The sequence below is a fragment of the Tursiops truncatus genome, chromosome 11 (genome assembly GCF_011762595.2).
Source record: "Tursiops truncatus isolate mTurTru1 chromosome 11, mTurTru1.mat.Y, whole genome shotgun sequence".
Classification (NCBI taxonomy): Eukaryota; Metazoa; Chordata; class Mammalia; order Artiodactyla; family Delphinidae; genus Tursiops; species Tursiops truncatus.
Window position 1 is genome coordinate 4,197,876 of NC_047044.1, and position 18,410 is coordinate 4,216,285.

Sequence of the window (18,410 nt, forward strand, 5' to 3'; positions counted from 1 at the left end):
AACACCCAGCAGGGCCTGGGTTTGTCGAGTGACTGAACGAAAGACTAAACAGCAGTGCTATGCTATGGGGTCTTCCGGGAACTGACATCCTGTTTCCTCCACGGTGGGCATCTTCCTAAAGGCTGTCAGCCCCGCTTCGGGCCCTCTTGGGGCTGGCCCAGGGCAGGGTGGAAGGCTCAGAACCCCCGGCGGACAAGTGTGCCCGGGTATGGGAGACCAGGGTGCCCGTGGAGCCCAGGACACACCCAGGATGCAGAGCTGTCCCCTCTCCGAACGCATCCCGTCTGTGATGTGGCTGCCAGGCCTCTGTCCCCCAACACCGCAGAGTCCCGAGCCGGCCCGAGACACCCCGGGAGTCCCACCCCGCTCACCTTGACAGTTGCGGCCATTGGGAGCCAGCCTGTATCCGGTCGAGGGACAGCTGCACTGGAAGCTTCCGGGGATGTTGAGGCAGCGGTAGGAGCAGATGTGACCCCCAGTGGGCAGGGCACACTCGTCGATGTCTGTGACGGCAAAGCCCACCCTCAGCATCTGTGTGGACCCCGGCTGGGCTACACCCCCCGCGGTGGGCTGAGCTGCGGCCTGGAGGGCAGCCACACAGTACAAGCCGGACACGGCGCGGGGGGGGCCTCAAAGTGCTGTGGCTGGGGCGGCCTCAGAGACCATCACGCCAGAAGGGGAAACTGAAGCCCAGAGAGGGTAAGAGCCTAGCCTAGGGCCACACAGCAAGTTCATGGTGTGAAGTGTGCACGTGGAAGGGGAGGAGGGAGACTGGGGAACCGGAGGCAGGAGGCAGTGCCCAGGGCTTCAGAACGACACACGTAGAGGTGCCCTGGCTGGCTACGTCCTAATGCTGTTTATTATAAATGTGCTCATAACAAACACACCTTATACAGAAACAGTAATAATCTTAACCAGAGTCATCCTCTGAGCACCTACATCGTGCCAGGCACATATGAAGTGCTTTTGAGTCACCATTTGGATTCATCCTTTGACAACCTGGTGTGTGTGGGTTTAACCTCCATGTGACAGAGAGGATGGTCCAGGCCCAGGGAGGGGCTTTTAATAAGGCCAGAGGCAGAGCTGCGTGTCAGAGACGTGGGCGGCCCCTGAGGCCCCTCCTCACCTACCACTGCCTTGCTCGAGGTCCCAGCACACATGGCGATCCCCACTGTCACGTGTCATTTTACTAAAGAAAAATCTGTGGGCGGCTTTGCCCCTTTACACACTTCACTCTCAACGACGGGCAACGTGCATCCGAATAAATTTCAGTTAGAGGGAAAAATACACAAACCACCCGGCAGCCAGGAGGTGGGGGATGGGGATCAGGGGAGGGGGTGCTTTCGCCCCCAGCCGAGCGGGGAGCCCTCACCTTCGCAGGTGACCCCGTCCACGTCACTGAGCTGGTAGCCTCGCCGGCAGTAACACTGGTAGGAACCGTAGACGTTGGCGCACTCCTGGCTGCAGGGGCTGCTGCTACACTCATTCACGTCTGAAAGAGAGGGTCCCGGGGTCACCGCTCAGTGCCGGCGGGGCCATGACCTCCCTCAAGTTAACACACACACACACAGAGGCAGAGGTTACCACGTGTAGGGCCAGAGACCTGCCTGGAGTTGCCCCAAGGGAGAGAGGCCCCACTCCGGCCCCTAACGGCCGGAGGACCTGGCATCTCCCCACACCCACCACCTGCTTCAAGCCAGACCGACTCTGGGCTGTTGCTCCTCTGCTCCCTTTGCCTAGAGCAGAGATCAGAAAACTTCCGGCCCACCACCTGTGTTTGCAAATAAAGTTTTATTGGTACGTGGCCCCGCTTATTCATTTACTATGGTCCACGGCTGCTTGTGCGTTACAAGGGCGGAGTTGAATAGTCGCAAAAGAGATGCAGCTGGCAAAGCCTATTTACTACGTGGCTTTTAGAAAAAAAGTTTGCCAACCTCTGACCTAGACGTCCCTCGTCATTTTTGTTTACTGCTAATTCTCAGCGGGGCAGGAGGGGTGAGCAGCAGAGAATGTCCGTTAACCTCTTACCCCGGGTCTCATCCCTGCAGCCCCGCCTGCCTGGCCTGGCTGCCACCTGTTCACTTGCTCACCTCTGCTCAGTGTGGTTTCTTACATCCTAGAGACACTCCCTGAAGACAGGAACCATGTTATTGCTACACGTCTGGGGCGGCGGGTGCTTGATAAGTGCTTAGTGGAGTAATACTGCAAGGCTGGCCCTTGTGTCCACAATATTGTCCACTAACATAGATATGAATACCTACTATTCAGCCATTGAGGAGTGACCGGGGACGGCACTAGCCACGAGTGATAATGACAGTGATCCGAGCAGTCCCCATATCACAAGTGGGCACCGTGACAAACCCTTGACAGGCTTCACCTTGACTCACCCTCACGACCCCCTACAAGGTGGGTCCTACTCTCCCCATTTCACGGATGAGCACACTGAGGCCCAGAAACGCTGAGTTACTCCTGCAAGGCCGTACATGTGACAGAGCTGGGATGTGAACCCAGGCCCGAGGGACCACCGTGCATGAATCTTGCCCCTTGCCATTACATGTGTGTGCTGGGTCTGGTTTTGGGGGACAAATCCCAGAATCTCAGGAGAAGCCTCGGACCCAGGAGTCCTCACACTGTCCATGCTCCAGGTTGAGAATTACACACTGGGGTGCATCCTGGCATATCTGACTTTTGTGATCATCCTTCTTAATCCAGAAATTTAAGACCTGCCATGTCTTGAGTGTGGCTCTAGAGGTTGCCCCTGGGCACCGCGCTGCAAAGAAGGGAGCTCGATGGGCAATGTGAGGGACTGCCGAGGGGGGTCAGAAGCTCTCAGTTTCGCTGACCTCATCACCTAATTCCCGCAGAAGATGTGACATCCACTGAGCACCTCCTATGTGCCAGGCCCTCCCCTCATTTCAGTCCATCCCATCAGGTGGGGTCCGTGTTATCTGACAACCCCAAGACTCTTGACACTCATGACTCGGTCCAACCCGCCCCCCAACCCAGAGACCTGACCAAACTTTAGCATCAGCCCAAGACCATGACCCTTGAAATGCCTGCCTGGGAAAGCTTGATGCTGCCAAAGAATTTCCTGTGTATTCCAGCCAACACCGGAAGACAGGCCCTGACCTCCCTTTTCCTTAGAAGCATTTACTTTAGAAAACCTGCAGATGTAAATCCTTTCTGTCCCTTTGAGATGTATCTTCTGCAACCCAGGTCCTTTTAAGGTGGGAACCAGGCCTTTGAAATGCGGTCATCAGGGGGAGGTCCCACCCCCACCGCATCTCCCAGACTCTGCAGGAGGGTCAGAGCCAGTGAGAAGACACAGCTGGCCTAATTCCACTGACCAGCGCCCTTAACATCCTCTAGAACTATTCCTTAGCAGGCCCCAGCATTTAAAAAACCTGCACCTTTTTTTTTTGGTGGAGTTGAGACCAATTTACGCTGAAGTCTCTTTCCCCCACTGCGTAGTCTAAATAAAGTCTGTCTTCCCACTTTTAACAAGTGTCCAGCTTTTGTTTCTCTTTGGCATAAACAACCGCGTTTCCCCTGTGAGGACAATTAGGCAGGTGAGGTCAGCCACTCCCCAGGGTCATGTGAGTAAGCAGTGGGCCAGATGCCCCCAAACCCCACACCCTCAGCCACCTCCCACCCGGCTTCTGCAGCCAACTTGTCCATCCCTACGTGTGCACAGGTGTTATCACCCCCTGCAGGGCCCAGGAGAAACTGGGGAGGGCAGTCATCTCCGACAAGCAAGCTTTTAGAGGTCCTTCCCCTGCGGATACGCTGTTTGATACGCTCTAGGGCATAAATGTGAGTCGGTCCCACGCGGAGCTGCAGGGAGAGTGGTGGTTTCCCCAGGAGGTGGGCAGCCTGGGGGAAGGGGCGCGGATGCAGTCACAGAGCTCCTGACCCTGCCCCGCCCTGCCCTCACCTTCACAGGACCGGCCATCAGAGGAGAGCCGGAAGCCCATGGTGCAGCTGCAGTAGTAGGAGCCAGGCGTGTTCTCGCACTTGTGGCCACACAGGCGCCCGGGGTAGCGCCGGCACTCGTTGATGTCTGAAACAGAGCAGGAGGTGGCTCAGGCAGCGTCCTCCCTGGGCAGTGCTGCCCGTGGTGGCAGCTCACGACCTTTGTCCCCCACTTCCCCTGGCCTCCTCTCCAAGAGAAAGACCACTGACTTGTCCCAAACACGCGGCAAGTCAGCAGGGGAGCTGGGACGGCCCCGGCCTGTCTGCCCGCTGGGCGAGCCTCGTGCTCCTTCCGCGACGGCACGCCTGGGCACGTTCCCACCCGCCAGTTCTCCACCCCAGAGCCCGAGAGAGTGCCCTCCAGGATCCGACAAAGGTGCTGTGGGGCTGGGCGGGGCAGGTGCCAGCTCCCCTGAGCACCCTGGTTTGGGGATGGCTGGCGTCCACCAGCAGGACCTGTCCTAGCCCCTGGTGTTCGGGCCACCATGCCATCTTGGGTTCTCACTGCCCTGGGCGAGCACACAGCTCTGGGCCCTGCAGCGCTGCAGGTCGGCAGGAACCTCTGGGAAATCACTAAGACTTTGGGGCATTTGTAGAGCTGGCTGGAGCCTCAAACACTCAGCGGTCCCGGGGCAAGCAGAGCACCTGTTCTACAGGTAAGGACCCTGGCTCACGCCCAGGAGGGCCTCCCCAGGAGCTACATGGTCGGCAGCAGCAGAGCTGGAACCAGAACGGGGGTCTCCCGATCGGGGTCCCTTCTCTGGCACTGTCTGCACTTGGGATTTTCAGAGGTGAGGATAGACCACGGTCATTCCAGGGTGCCCCAGGCTGGGTTCTCCTTGATGTCATCTGGCCGGGCCCTCTGCAGGGACACCCACGTACCCACACACGTTCTGCTGATGCCGTCGAAGTAGTAGCCGGCCTTGCACTCGCAGCGGAAACTTCCAGGGGAGTTCACACAGTGATGCCCCGGCCCACAGGGCTCAGAGGGCGGCAAGCACTCATCCACATCTTGCAAAAGAGAAAGACACGGTGAAGAACCTTTAGTGTGCCGGGGGCTTTTTGCCCTAAGATGATCAGGAAGGAAGGAGCCAACTAAAACGTAACGGACAAAGCGGCATCATTGAATTCTTAACCTGATTTCATAGAGGACCTACGATGTGCCAAGTCCATGCTGGCGAGATGGCTGACGCAGACGCAGCCTCTACCCTCGGGGGCCTCCTGCTGCTCTGGGCCAGCAGTGACCCTAGTTAAGGCAGGAAGTGCCCAGTGACTGGGGAGAGGCTGAGGAAATGCCCTGGGTGTTACAGGGAGGAGACTCCTCGGTGTGGCAGGGATCTGGGCAGGCTGGGCACACAATGCCCTTGCCCGAACCCAAAGGAACGTAGGTGAAGAGGGAAGCACGTAAGAGCAAAAACCACACAGAGAGGAGAGGGCACCTGGATCATAAAGTTTGTGAGGTTGGGGCCAACTCGGGAGGACTGACTTGTAAGCAGAGGGCATCTGTCCTCTGTCTGCCGCCAATGGGGGGCCATCACCGACGGGGGCTGTGAGCAGGGAGGCGCGAGAGAGCTTTCAGCTCAGGAGGAACCAGACAGACTGAAGGGGCAAAGCTGGCGGCAGTGGGTGGGTTGGCATTCTACTGCAACGGTGCAGGCTATAGCCAGTAAAGACCTATGCTTGGAGATCAGCAATGGGATGGACGGACAGGTGCAAACAGCTTCCTTTGGGGATCTGCTCTCTCCTTCCAGGGAAGGGAGGGCTGTGCTGGGAGCAGACCAAAAGTCCATTTCAAATAGGTTTTCTTTTTTAAATACCAACCAACACAGCGGGTCCCCTCCTCATTGAGATGGTAGCCACGGCCACAGTTGGGCACGTTCTTCTGGCATGTGTAGGAGCCCTCCGTGTTGATGCATGTCTGCCCCACAGGGCATGGGGCACTGATACTCAAACACTCATTGATATCTACAGGGGGAAAGACGGAGACAACGGGGTTAAACCCGGAGGGCTTCGCAAAACCCAACCCCTGGATCTCCAAAGAAATCCTCCTCTTTAAAAATCACGAATGCAGTTACGACGATGCCCTCGCCCTGGACCACACAGCAGCCTCCCAACTGGCTCCCAGGTTTCAGCAGCATACCACACCGTAACGACCCCTCCCCGGTCCATCCTCCTGCCCCTAAACCCGCAACACTTCCATCTTCCACTGCACAGAATCCGAAGCTGCCCGCCTGTGAGTCCCACACGGTGAACTTGGCAATTCAGGTGCCGTCCTGTGTTCACATACTCCACACGGTTAATGAGGGTTTTCCCTGAGCTGAGCAGTGGCTGAGGGGCAGAGGCGGCCGCCCCCTCGGTGCCGGCACTCGTGCTCTGCGCTCCTCCAGTGACTGGCTGGCCCCCGCGCCCCACTCCCCAGCCTCACTCGGGTCCATCTCTCCTGCAGCCCAGGCTCCAGCCCTATCCTCCAGCGGCCACTCAGATCCCGCCTCTGTGCCTTTATTCACAGTTCCTCCCTGGGAAGCCAGCGCCCCGGTCTGCCTGGTGAACGTGCCTTTCTTACAGCTTGGGCACGACCTTCTCCCACATCCCCACCCCCATTCCGGGCTCCACGGGGCCTGTGTGCACTCGCGCCCCCGGGGAAGGGCTGCTCTAAGCTCTCCGCACGGTGGCTCCCTCCCCGACTGGACACGCCTCTGATGGGGGACCGTGGGGCGTGCATTCCCCTTTGATGAACACATGCCCGGTGGGTGTGAACCAGTAAACCAAGAAGGAGAACTGGGTTACACGTGTGTTCACTGATCGCACTGAGATTCAGTGCCAAACCGCACAGATTGAACTTCCTACCAGGAGTATTCTCCCAGAAGGACCTAAGGTTTCAGGAATCACCTATAAACATCTAGGGGGGCCAAGAGAAGGGGGTGATGGTAGAGGACCAGCTGTACTTCTCCCCTCGCAGCCAAGGCCCACCCTCCTCGGACAAATGGGCAGCCCGACTCCCTCCCCATCCTGGTGTCGGCCTTTGTGCTGCCGGTCTTGCAGTGCAGCACTTTACAGTTTACAAAAGCTTTCACCTCCAGTACTGCCCTGCAAGTTAGGCAGGAAGGGATTATCTGCATTTTATAAACAGGAAACTCCACGAGCCCAAGGCTGGGACCCACTCAGGTCTAGAATCAGGGTCTCCCGCCTCCCAGCCAGGACGAGGGCCCCTAAACCTGGCGTGGGCGAACCACAACCCGCCGGCCAGATCCCACCCCCTGCCTGTTTTTGTAAGTTCAGTTCTACTGGAGCACAGCCAGGCCCATTCCTTTATGTAGCGCCCACGGCTGCTTCCACGTGGCTGTGACGGAGACCCTTCGGTCGACGAGGTTGATATTTACTCTCTAGTCCTTCTCAGAAAAAGCTTGGCCCTGTGTCGAGAATGAATGCAGTGTTTAGAACTTTTCCCGCTGCCAAGCAGGGTGGAAGCTTTCCCTTTCTGCACTTGGCTTTTGCTTTCTTTTTTGCAAATAAAGAGGGACATCACTTTTGAAATAAAAAAGGTAATTTTTAAAACGGAAGACTCCTGAACTTGGTCGTGGCACTTGACTGTGAACTAGGCTGTGAACCTGATTGTGGGCGCACAAAAAGCGGGACTGCCCCACCCTCCCAGCGTGCTGAGACGAGGGGCGCCTCTAGGACCTCTGAAGACCCAAGTTCGGGGGTGGGTGCTGGGCTGCGGCCAGTTCTGGGCCCCCGGGCTCCTGCTCTGGAGTCTCCCCCCGTAGAGCTGCACCCCTGGGGTGGGGGCGGGTGGGAACCGAGGCTAAGTCGAGACTTGCAACGGTCCCTTCTTTGTGGAAATCGGGCTGATTTGGCCATGAGTCAGGGTTTCCATCCCCGGCAGATGCCATCCTCCGTGGAGCCCCCTGCAAGTGCGCTGCAAGTCTAGGCAGGCCCCTCCTCCCTCCTGGCCCTGGGAGAGCTGTCAGCCTCCGGCTCACCCGGCCTCCTTCTGGGAGCGAGGACAGCCCCCCTGCTGGCAGGAGGCTGGCGAGGGGCCAATGCAGCCAAGCTGAGGCCCCCGCGGCTCAGAAGCCTCGCCTGCCCTTGAAAGGGGAGCTTTAGGAACAAAGACTGAGGTTGGCTTCAGACGAGGCCCCTGTCCTAAGGGGTTGATGTTCTATTTGCCTTTAGATATCCTGGGATGGTAATGAAAGCGGGGAAGGACTTTCAGTCCAAACTGCCATTTCAAATCAAAGATCAATACAGATTTATCTGCAAGAGGGTGAGACAGAGGAAATTCTCGGCCCCTTGCTCGTGGCGTACCAGCCTTTCCAGGGGGGGTGACGGGGCAGCTCCAGGAAGGGTGAGTTCTGACTAGTGGCGCCTGCAGCGCAGAACAAGGGAGACGACTCTCTGACCTCAAAGGGAGGACCCAGAAGCTTCTGCTGAGCAGAGGGCAAGGGCAGCCTGGCAGATCTGGACTCAAACGCCAACAGCATACAGTGATCTGGCCAGATGGCTAGTCTCGGGCGACTGCAGGAGAAAGCGGGGACCACCTCCTGTCTGTAGAACAGGTCACTCTGGCCACTACTCCCGCGCTCGCCCCTGCCCCACGCTGCCTCTGCAACTGAAGCAGTCTCACCCAGACCTCCTCTTTTTATTAATTTCCACGGGATTTGCTTTCATTTCACGTTGATCTTCCTCCGATATCAACAGAGTATTTTGCCATTTTAACCCTTTTTAAGTGTACAGGAGAGTGGCATCAAGCACATTCAGTGTGGTGCAACCAGCAACGCTGTCCAGCCACAGACCTCATTCCTCATCCCAAGCAGAATTCCACCTGTTGAGCCATAACTCCCCACCCCTGTCTCCCAGCCCCTGGCAACCACCATTCTACTCTCTGTCTCTATGAACTTGACTCCTAACATGGAGTATCTTCTAAAACCATTTTTAATACACAGGGCACTTCACAACCACCTTGTTTAATCCTTGCCTCAAGCCTACAAGCCAGATATGATGATTATTCCCATTTTATAGAGGAGGAAGTTGAGGCTCCGAGGAAGTAAATGACCTCAGGTCACTTGGTTCAACACCAGGTGTCTCTGACCTCAAAACACAAGCGCTTTCATCTAAACCAGAGATTGCTAAACTATAGCCGTGGGGCCAAACCCAGCTGCCGCCTGTGTTTGTAAATAAAGTTTTATTGGGACACAGACCCACCCACTTGTTCAACACCGCCATGGCTGCTTTCCAGCTCCAACCGCAGAGCTAAGTAGTTGCAGCGGAGACCACACAGCCCACCATGAATAACTTATTATCCAGTCCTTTATAGAAAAAGCTTGCTGACCTCCGTTCTATACACTACGCAGTGCCCCATCACTGGACGGTTCCCCCACCTGGCGGACCCGTTAGCCCTGGCGGCAGCATCTTACCAATACAGTTGCCTAGAGCATCTTGTATAAAGCCGCTCTTGCACTGTAGCTTGGGTCTGCAGCGGAAGGATCCCAGAGTATTCTGACAGATAAAATCGGGGAGGCAGTTATGAATACCACTCTCACACTCGTCAATATCTGGTACATCATAAAAAAAGGAAATTGTTAGCAAGAGTCCTGCCAGAAGCATCTTTCAACACTTTAAAATCACAAGAATTTTTTTTTTTTAATGCTCATTACTCAGACTATAACCCCAAACGTTCCAATAGAGAGGTCACATTCCAAAAGGGCCTTAGCCAAATGGTGCTCGTGTTTCTAAAGATTCAAAACTGACTTTTCCCCCAAGGATCTTATGATGCAAATTTTCTGTTATGTGATTAAATAACCCAGGCATTTTCCTGGCAATATGTGGTTTGATTTGGTTCTCATTTCAGGCATGTTTAGTTTAGATTATAAAGCGACGATGATCTTAAGTGGCAATAAACACTGTCCCTATAAACTTATTCACTCTGCAGTCCTCGCAATATTCCAGATATTAACAATGATGATTGTCGTGACTGGACGTTGGCTGCCCTTCCCTTGAAGTTCATGGCGTCAAATGTTCAAAAGTGTATACTCAGCTGGCTGGGCCCCTGGGTTCTCGAGGTCCACACCGCCCAGGGAGTCTGCAGGGGTGGGGAGGACTGAGCTCATCCAAAGGCCCTCATAATTCAAACGACGTTTTTACACAAGTGGTCTTGTCGTTCTGAAGGGCTGGAAACCCTCAGCAGAAAACTATGTTCTAACAGATCCTCATCAAAGGCTTATCTGCTAAATAACATCTATGGTTTGGCGGGGGAAAGCCAGCAGCCAGAAATGTCATGTTTTTTTATGCAGCGGAAGGGAATATGCTTTGAACTTCAAGGAAACCTGGAATCAGATGGAAGGCAGCTGTTGTGCAAAAAAACAGCTCAGGGGTGGGGGGACTGGAAAGCACATGTGAGCACCTGAAATTCATCTCTGGTCTTGTTTTTAAATGAGCGTGTTCTAAGCCTTTTCAGAAATCCAAACTCTCCACTGTCATTAACTCAGCATTACGGTAAAGGAGGTAAATCTTCACTAATAACAGGGTTGGCCAGTGCCCCAGGCAGCCAAAGGGGGGACACGGCACCACGGAGCCCGGACCCCAGGGAGCCCAGTGCCACTTCCCCATCGCATCATACACACTTCCGGGGGATGGGGTTTTGAGACTCGGAGCTTATCCTACCTTTGCAGTCATTGCCCTCTGTGAGCTCATAGCCAGTCCCACAGCTGCTGTCGCGCTGGCAGCGGAAAGAGCCCACTGTATTGATGCAGGATTCTCCAAGACGGCAGTTTTGGCCGCCCATGATACATTCATTGATATCTAGGAGAGACACAGGTGACGCAGGAGTAACCAGCAAGAACAACCGATCCTCACGCTTTATCAGAAGGAATGTACCAGAGGGCACGATGGGTTCGACCCCCCACATCCACCAAGCTCCCCGGGCACGTGCGTATGCAGGCCGTGCACCGGAATGGAGCCCTGGGCGCTCGCCATCAGTGCAAAAGCAAAAGCAACGGCTTCTCTGCCCTGCTGAGCTATTTCAGACGTACTGCTCTTCCTGAGCACCTGCTAAGCAAGCACCAGGCCCTGAACTGGACTCATGTGACCCTAGAGAACCCCCTATTCGGGGCTACCACCTCCCTCCGTCTCCCCTATCTCACAGGTGAGAGGCCAAGAGAGGCTGAGGGACGTGCCCAGGGCCACTCAGCAGATCCTGGATTCAGAGCCCGGTCACACCCCAAACCCAACCCCTTTTCACAGCACGGTGTTTACATCCTGCTGGAGGACAGCCGTGGCCGGAAGCCAGGCGCTGCAAACTCCAGGAGACGCTGGGAAGCCGGTCCTGGACCGTTCTTCACCTACGAATGGGGCCCCAAGTTGTGCAAAGCAGGCCCTGCTTGGCTGTCAGGCAGAGGCAGAGGCTCCCGGGGCAGGACGACGTTTACCTTCACAGGAGACGCCGTCCGGGAGCAGCTGGTAGCCCACAAAGCAGGAGCAGACGACCTCCTCCCCCGTGTCTCGGCACTGCTGTTTGCAGGGCCCGCCGCCTGGAGTCAGAGCAAACGTGAGCGGAGGCCAGGTGCACCCCGGAGACCTCCTGGTTTTTTCCAGGTGTTTGGATGGGGTCAGAGAAAGCACCCTCAGGGTAGGCTGACACAGAAGGGCAGGCTCCCCAGGCTGGAGCCCACTGCAGCCTTCACAGCGCCCTCCCTTCCCATGGGAAACCCCCCGGGGCTGCGGCTTCAGGTCCCAGCCCTGATCTGACAGATCGAGGGTGTGTGCGGGGCCCCGATATCCCATTTCCACCGCCACTGCCTCAGCTCCGGCCGCCCGCTCCCCTGGCTCTCTGAGCATCGCTTGGTACCACCCTCCAACCAGGCTTCCTGCAGGGCGGCCAGCGTGATGCCCAAAGAGCAAATCCCATGGGGACAAAACCTCTACCGGGCAAAGATTCCAGGAAATAAAATTCTGACTGCTGCCCGGGGCCTGCAGGGCCCCGCCCACTTCTCCAGCCTCTTCCTTTCTCCCCGCACCCCACCCCATGACCCACCAGTGCCCAGCTGCTGCGGGTCTGCAAGTCCCCGCTCCCACTGCCACAAACCCCCTGCCAGTGTCATCTCCCTGGCTAACCCATCCTCAGCCATTGCAAGCCAGCTATCCCCTCCCCCAGGGAGAGCCTCGCACGCCCCCCAGAGAGGATTACGAGCCTTTCTGGGGTTCTCTGCCCTCCCTTCCGCCTACCCCCAGCCCCCAGCCCTGTGTGCCGAGTGTCACTGTACACCAACCACATCATTTTGTGATTAAACTGGCTCCCTAATGAAAGCCCAACCACAAGGCGAGCCACTGAATGTGCTCGGGGAGCGGACTTGCCAGTCCAGACATGCGGGAATGTTCCATAAAGAGAAATAAAGTCTTGGCATATGGAAAACAAAGGTGCAAGGCGCTAGTGACTTTTTTTTTTTGATGTAGACCATTTTTAAAGTCTTTTTTAAAAAAAAAAAATATATATATATATATATATTTATTTATTTGGCTGTGCCGGGTCTTAGTTGTGGCAGGCGGGCTCCTTAGTTACGGCATGAGAACTCTTAGTTGCGGCATGCGTGTGGGATCTAGTTCCCTGACCAGGAATTGAACCCGGGCCCCCTGACTCACTGGGAGCACGAACGGAGTCTTAACCACTGTGCCACCAGGGAAGTCCCAAGGCCCTACTGACTAAATCTGCAAACGCCTCTCTTAGGAGACAAATGACTATCACAGATGGTACAGCTGGAGCTCCAGCCGCAAAATGAAGTATCACTCACCCCCGTCCCCTAAGGGGCTCCCAGCCTTGGGGGTCACCGTTCACAGAGTCTGTGGGCTGTGGTGGGAGAGCTCTGCACACCAGCTCCTCAAGCGGCCCCATCTCTACAAGCCCACCCTCTCCCTCGCTCGCCCATCAGGCCCCAGGTAGGAGGAGAGGAAGGGAAGGAGCCTGGGAGTGCAGACAACAGGGCCTTACAGCTGACTCCCAGCCAAAGGGCTGCGGTCAAGCTCCCAGCGAGATTAGCACTGACTTCCCCTCGGGCTTCATTAACCACCAGCTAGTCCTCGGGTTGGGGGGGCCAGTCTCACCTCGGCAGCGGTCATTCAGGTAGGGGTCCTCCTGTCCCTCCTCGATCTCAGAGACCTTAGCTGAGGGGGAAGAGGCAAACACAGGTTTGTCCACACACAGTGCCCACGTTAACACAGAGGCAACGCCGAGCATCTTCTCTTCTTGTAAATATCACGCAGTAACGCCTGTTGGTACATCTTATAAAAAGCTCAGTGTTCATTCCATCCTTTTTAAAAACAGAGTCACACTTATAAATGTAGCCAAATCTCTAAAAGATCTATTATAACAGAAACAGCACTGGCACAGGGTCTGTCTGTAGTCATCAACTTAATGCTGAGCGTGGTTACATTGTCCACATTACTCAAATATTTCTGCAAATGCAGTCACGGCCCTACTATAAACTAAGTCACGTCTTCCAAACCGAAAACAATGCACCTGGTAAAAGCTTATGGCTACAGGTTGAATTGTGTCCCACCCCCCCGCCAAACCCCAGAAGATGTTGCAGTCCTCATCCCCAGTACCTGGAAATGTGACCTCAGTTTGGAGAAAGGTCACTGCAGACAGTCAAGTTAAGATGAGGTCATTAGCGTGGGCCCTAATCCAATGATGAGTGTCCTCACAAAAAGGGGAAATTGGGACTCAGTGACAGATACGCAGAGGAAAAGCGGTGTGAAGAAACAGGGAGAAGACAGCCATCTACCAGCCAAGGCATACCTCATGCTCCCAGAAGCTGGGAGAGAAGCCTGGAGCAGATGCTCCCAGAGGCCTCAGAAGCAGCCGGCCCTGCCGACACCTCGGTCTCGGACTTCTGGCCTCCAGACTGTGAGACAACACATTTCTGTGGTTTAAGCTCCCCAGTCTGTGGTGCCTTATTACAGCAGGAAATGAATTCACTTATTTTATACACTTTGCCTGCAAAGCTCAATGTAGTGCCGGACATCAACAGTCACTCACTCAGTTCATTCAACAAAGGTATCTGAGTATCTGCTCTGAGGGTCAAGCCCTCAGCACAGACAAGGCTCCTCCTCTCAGTAATTACAACAGGATAGAGAGGGACCCAGTGGGAGACCTGGGCCCTCATTTTAAAGGGTTGTATTCCATTGGCAATTCTGGTATAGAAGAAATGGAGTAGTCCTTTTAACCTGGGTGGGTAGACCCCAGAATTCCTAGAATACTTGAAAAACCAAGTGCTCTGCTGATGAGGACCTTCCGCAAGATGGAATGACAGCGATCACAATTCAATCACAATCCAACAGCCATTACGTTACAACGCTGGGGGGGAAAGCATAAAGCAAAGGTATCCCCAGCACAGCCACACCTACACAAGAGAAGCCAAGAGAGACAGAAAAAAGACTGGAAGGAAACATGACCTAATGGAAACCATATTTATCTCCATGTTGACTTCCTCTTCCTTCTACCTTCCCGTGTCTTCTAAAATGCCTACAGTGAGCACATGATACACACACACTGGAAAAGCAGACAACAGTAGAAAGACACATATTAGTAATTCTGCTGTAAGTTTCAGCGTAACATAATTTATAGACACTAACTAGGCATAAGGTGTTATTTTTTAGGGGTTATTAAGATACGGTAAGGGTTCCTAAATAATCCAAAGAATTTTTCAGCTAGGGAGGAACTAAGCCAGAGACACTCAGGGTGTGAGTCATCTCTAGGTTAGGAGGCCAGGAGCACCTTTGCTCAGAAGGTTTAATGTCAGTGCAACTAGAGATGATCATACTAAGTGAAGCAGGTCAGAAAGAGAAAGACAAATGCCATATGATATCACTTACATGTGGAACCTAAAATATGACGCAAATGAACCTATCTATGAAACAGACACAGACTCTCGGACATAGAGAACAGACTTGTGGTTGCCAAGGGGGAGGGGGGTGAGGGGGGATGGAGTGGGAGGTTGGGGTTAGCAGATGTAAGCTATTATACAGAGAATGAATAAACAACAAGGTCCTACTGTAGAGCACAGGGAACTATATTCAATATCCTGGGATAAACCACAATGGAAAAGAATATGAAAAAGAATGTGTGTGTGTGTGTGTGTGTGTGTATAACTGAATCACTTTTCTGTGCAGCAGAAATTAACACAACACTGTAAATCAACTATACTTCAATTTTTAAAAAAGAGAGAAAAAAAGAAAAAAAAAGAATGTTTAACTTGGGGACTCTTCATTCACTTGGTGCATTCCATCCCAGCAAAGCCCAAGTCCCTGCCATGTGCCAGGCACAGGCCAGGGTGTCCAGACCCCATCCTCCAAAGGACTCATGGTAAGAAGGCCAGGAGGACTCATGAGAAACTATTTATCACTCAGGTGATGCGGTCATCAAGATTTCCACAGCATTTTTCAGGAGCCAGCAAGCCTGGCAAGGAATGCCAGAAAAGGAATCTTGAACTGAGGCTTCCACAGCCTCAGTCTCCCAATCTGTAGAATGGACATAACCAAGATACGCCCTAGCACAGTTCATCCCAAAGGAACAGGGTTCTTTCCCCCATCTTAGACCAATACTTTGATCACTTATAATACAGATTATTAGAAAAACTAAGATAAGAAAACAGACATGTAAGTCCCAATTTTATATTTAAACAGGCATGTTACTCTATCAAATGCTTATAGAAGTTTCTAAAAGCTTACTCCCAACTTCTGTACTTGTTTTGTTGCAGGCCAGCACTGGTCTGTGGGCCCGCTACGGTAGCACACAGTAGGCCCACAATAAATGTCAGTGGAAGACAGGAAAGCAGGTCTGTGTCTGGGTGAGGAGGAAACACAGGGAAGTCCTCATAGAGACACTGAGGAAAGTCTGAGGCAAGAAATGAAGCAGATAAAAGACAAGGGAGAAATAAGACATCTGGAGCAACAGAAAAGCTCAGAGATCATTAATGAAACAAGACATAAATCAACAAAAGTCCTCCCTGGAGACACAGGAGAAATCCTCCATCAGTATGAAGAATTTGAGTTTGTTTAAAGTGAAAATGTCATCCATGATTTCAAAAGTCAAGGAAGGAGCCAGAATGTGGTTCCAATCCCCCTTTATGACTAAAATATCTGAAATCAGCCCCACGGCGGCCATGGGGCCCTGGACTTGAGAAATCAAAACAAAGAATGAAAGCCTGGTCGTTGGACCGAGGACCCCAAAGCCACATGAATGGATGGCCTGACTCACTGGTCTGTGAGCTCGCCCTTCCGAGCCCCTTCCTGCCCCTTTCCCATTTTTAACAGAGGGCAGACGGAGCTCAGAGTGAGAAGGCAAAGGTCCCAGTCACGCAGCAAGCTTGGGGCAGAGCAGATGCTTGAAATTTTCCAGGGCTCTTTCCATTATGGCACAGGAAACCATTGCATAAATGGAAGAGATGATTAGACAACCAAGAAGTTTCCTGAACCATGTAATTGAATCATGAAGCCCCAAGGTTTCAGGATTTATGTGGCTTCCGACAAATGGAGGGTGGAGACCGAACTGGTGGACACACAGCTGGGAGCCCTCTTGAAGCTGCTCTTGGGGTCATCTGCCCCTTTGCTGAATAAATATCTAGTGTTTGAACGCTCACAGCCTGCTGTTAATGAGTGTTGCCCCTGCTATTAACGACTGGTGCCCCCTGCCTCAGCTCCAGATGGAGAGGTGGCACTGGCCAGGCATCGGAAGGCCAGCGCTCTCCCTCCTCTGTATGTCAGCCACGTGATCGTTTTTTTTTTTATAATTGTGATTTTTTTTTTAAAGATTTTTGGGTTTTTTTTATGTGGACTATTTTTAAAGTCTCCATTGAATTTGTTACACTATTGCTTCTGTTTTATGTTTTGGTTTTTTGGCCCCGAGGCATGTGGGATCTTAGCTCCCCGACCAGGGATCGAACCTGCACCCCTTGCATTGGAAGGCGAAGTCTTAACCATTGGACCACCAGGGAAGTCCCCTGGCCACGTGATCCTGAGTGCCAGGTCCTCATCTGTGAAACAAAAGCACGGCCGGCCACCCACGCTGCCCAAGGCGGTTGGAGGGATGGGACGAAATGTGATGGCAAACCCTTTATACCCCTTCTCCCATTTAATCCCAGCAACCTGAGGACGTAGGACTCTAATTATCCCCTTTTCACAGATGAGGGAACTGAGGCCTGGATACACCAGTTTGCCCCCCAAATACATGTCAGGACAGGTACATGAACACAGATTTGTCAGATCCCAGATCCCAAGTCCTCAGTTTCACTCCAGGACAGTGACAAACGTGCAACTGCTCTGACAACTAGAACCCGGCTCTTCTGAGTTAAGACGATGGTAAATGTTCGTGCCCACACTGCCTGTGATGGTCAATTTTATGTGTCACCTTGGTTGGGCCACGGTGCCCAGATATTTGGTCCAGCGCTAGTCTGGATATGGCTGTGATGGTATTTTTTAGATGAGTTTGACATTGAAATCAGCAGACTTTGAGTAAAGCAGATTGCCCTCCATCATGTGGGTGGGCCTCATCCAATCAGGTGAAGGCCTTAAGAGAAAGACTGACCTCTCCCAAGTAAGAAGGAACCCTGCTAGCAGACGGCCTTTGGACTCGAGCTGCAACATCAGCTCTCCCCTGGGTCCCTGGCCAGTGGGCCCACCCTGCAGATTTCAGACCTGGCAGCCCTCACAACTGTGTGAACCAATTTCTTAAAATGTCTCTCTGTCTCCAAGTCCTATTGGTTCTGTTTCTCTGGATGACCTTAACTAATTGCACTGCCCAAGAGGGAAGAAAGGGGGTAATTACCTGCTTCTTGAAGGTCCCCAACGTCCCCCGGGGCAAACTCTGCTGTCTCCTGGCCCTTGACACAGCATGCCCGGAAGACCAGCCCACACTGGTAGCCGACCATGAGGCTGTACTCGCAGCTCTGACCCTGGGCCTGGGCCGCCCTTCCCAGCAGGCAGCAATGGCAGCACCTCTGCAAACACAGGAGGAGACTCCCGTTGGGGAAGCCAGACACAGGACACAGCGGATCCCCACGGACCTCTCAGCCCCGCCGTGTTAATGCTCCCTGGACGGCGATGACATGTGCCTGACCTGGGCTGCATCTTCTACATGTTGGCAGGAAACAGCAAAGCAATCCAGGCCCGAAGCCTGCTGCCCCCAAATCTCGCAGGTCCTGATTTTGAAAGGAACCTTAAAGGGCCTTATCCCAGCACACGCTCCATGATACCTGACTGCCCCCCAACATCCCTGCCGGCCCAGCTTCCACCTCCAGGAAGAGGGGGTTAGGAGAGGGCCTTCTGGGGCTCACACAAGAGCTCCCTAAGGGTCCATGACTTCTGCGTGGTCTGAGATTTCTCTACCACGCCTGGAAGGATGAATATGCACCTCGTCTCTTCCCGCACTGAGTGAGGGTGGTTCAAGC

General features: G+C 53.8%; 1 protein-coding gene across 2 annotated transcripts in view; it reads right to left on the minus strand.

The window, feature by feature from the left end:
• The window catches only part of FBLN1 (fibulin 1), a 78,632-nt gene that overhangs the window by 36,747 nt on the left and 23,475 nt on the right, over positions 1-18,410 (minus strand). For both annotated transcript variants that reach the window (XM_033865846.2, XM_033865847.2), the window contains exons 4-13: positions 17,789-17,960; positions 13,069-13,128; positions 11,400-11,501; positions 10,636-10,773; positions 9,390-9,527; positions 5,794-5,937; positions 4,855-4,983; positions 3,935-4,060; positions 1,373-1,492; positions 372-503 (exon numbers count right to left, since the gene is read on the minus strand). In XM_033865846.2, coding sequence (XP_033721737.1) covers positions 372-503; positions 1,373-1,492; positions 3,935-4,060; positions 4,855-4,983; positions 5,794-5,937; positions 9,390-9,527; positions 10,636-10,773; positions 11,400-11,501; positions 13,069-13,128; positions 17,789-17,960 — 1,261 coding nt within the window. The remainder of the gene's footprint in view (positions 1-371; positions 504-1,372; positions 1,493-3,934; positions 4,061-4,854; positions 4,984-5,793; positions 5,938-9,389; positions 9,528-10,635; positions 10,774-11,399; positions 11,502-13,068; positions 13,129-17,788; positions 17,961-18,410) is intronic.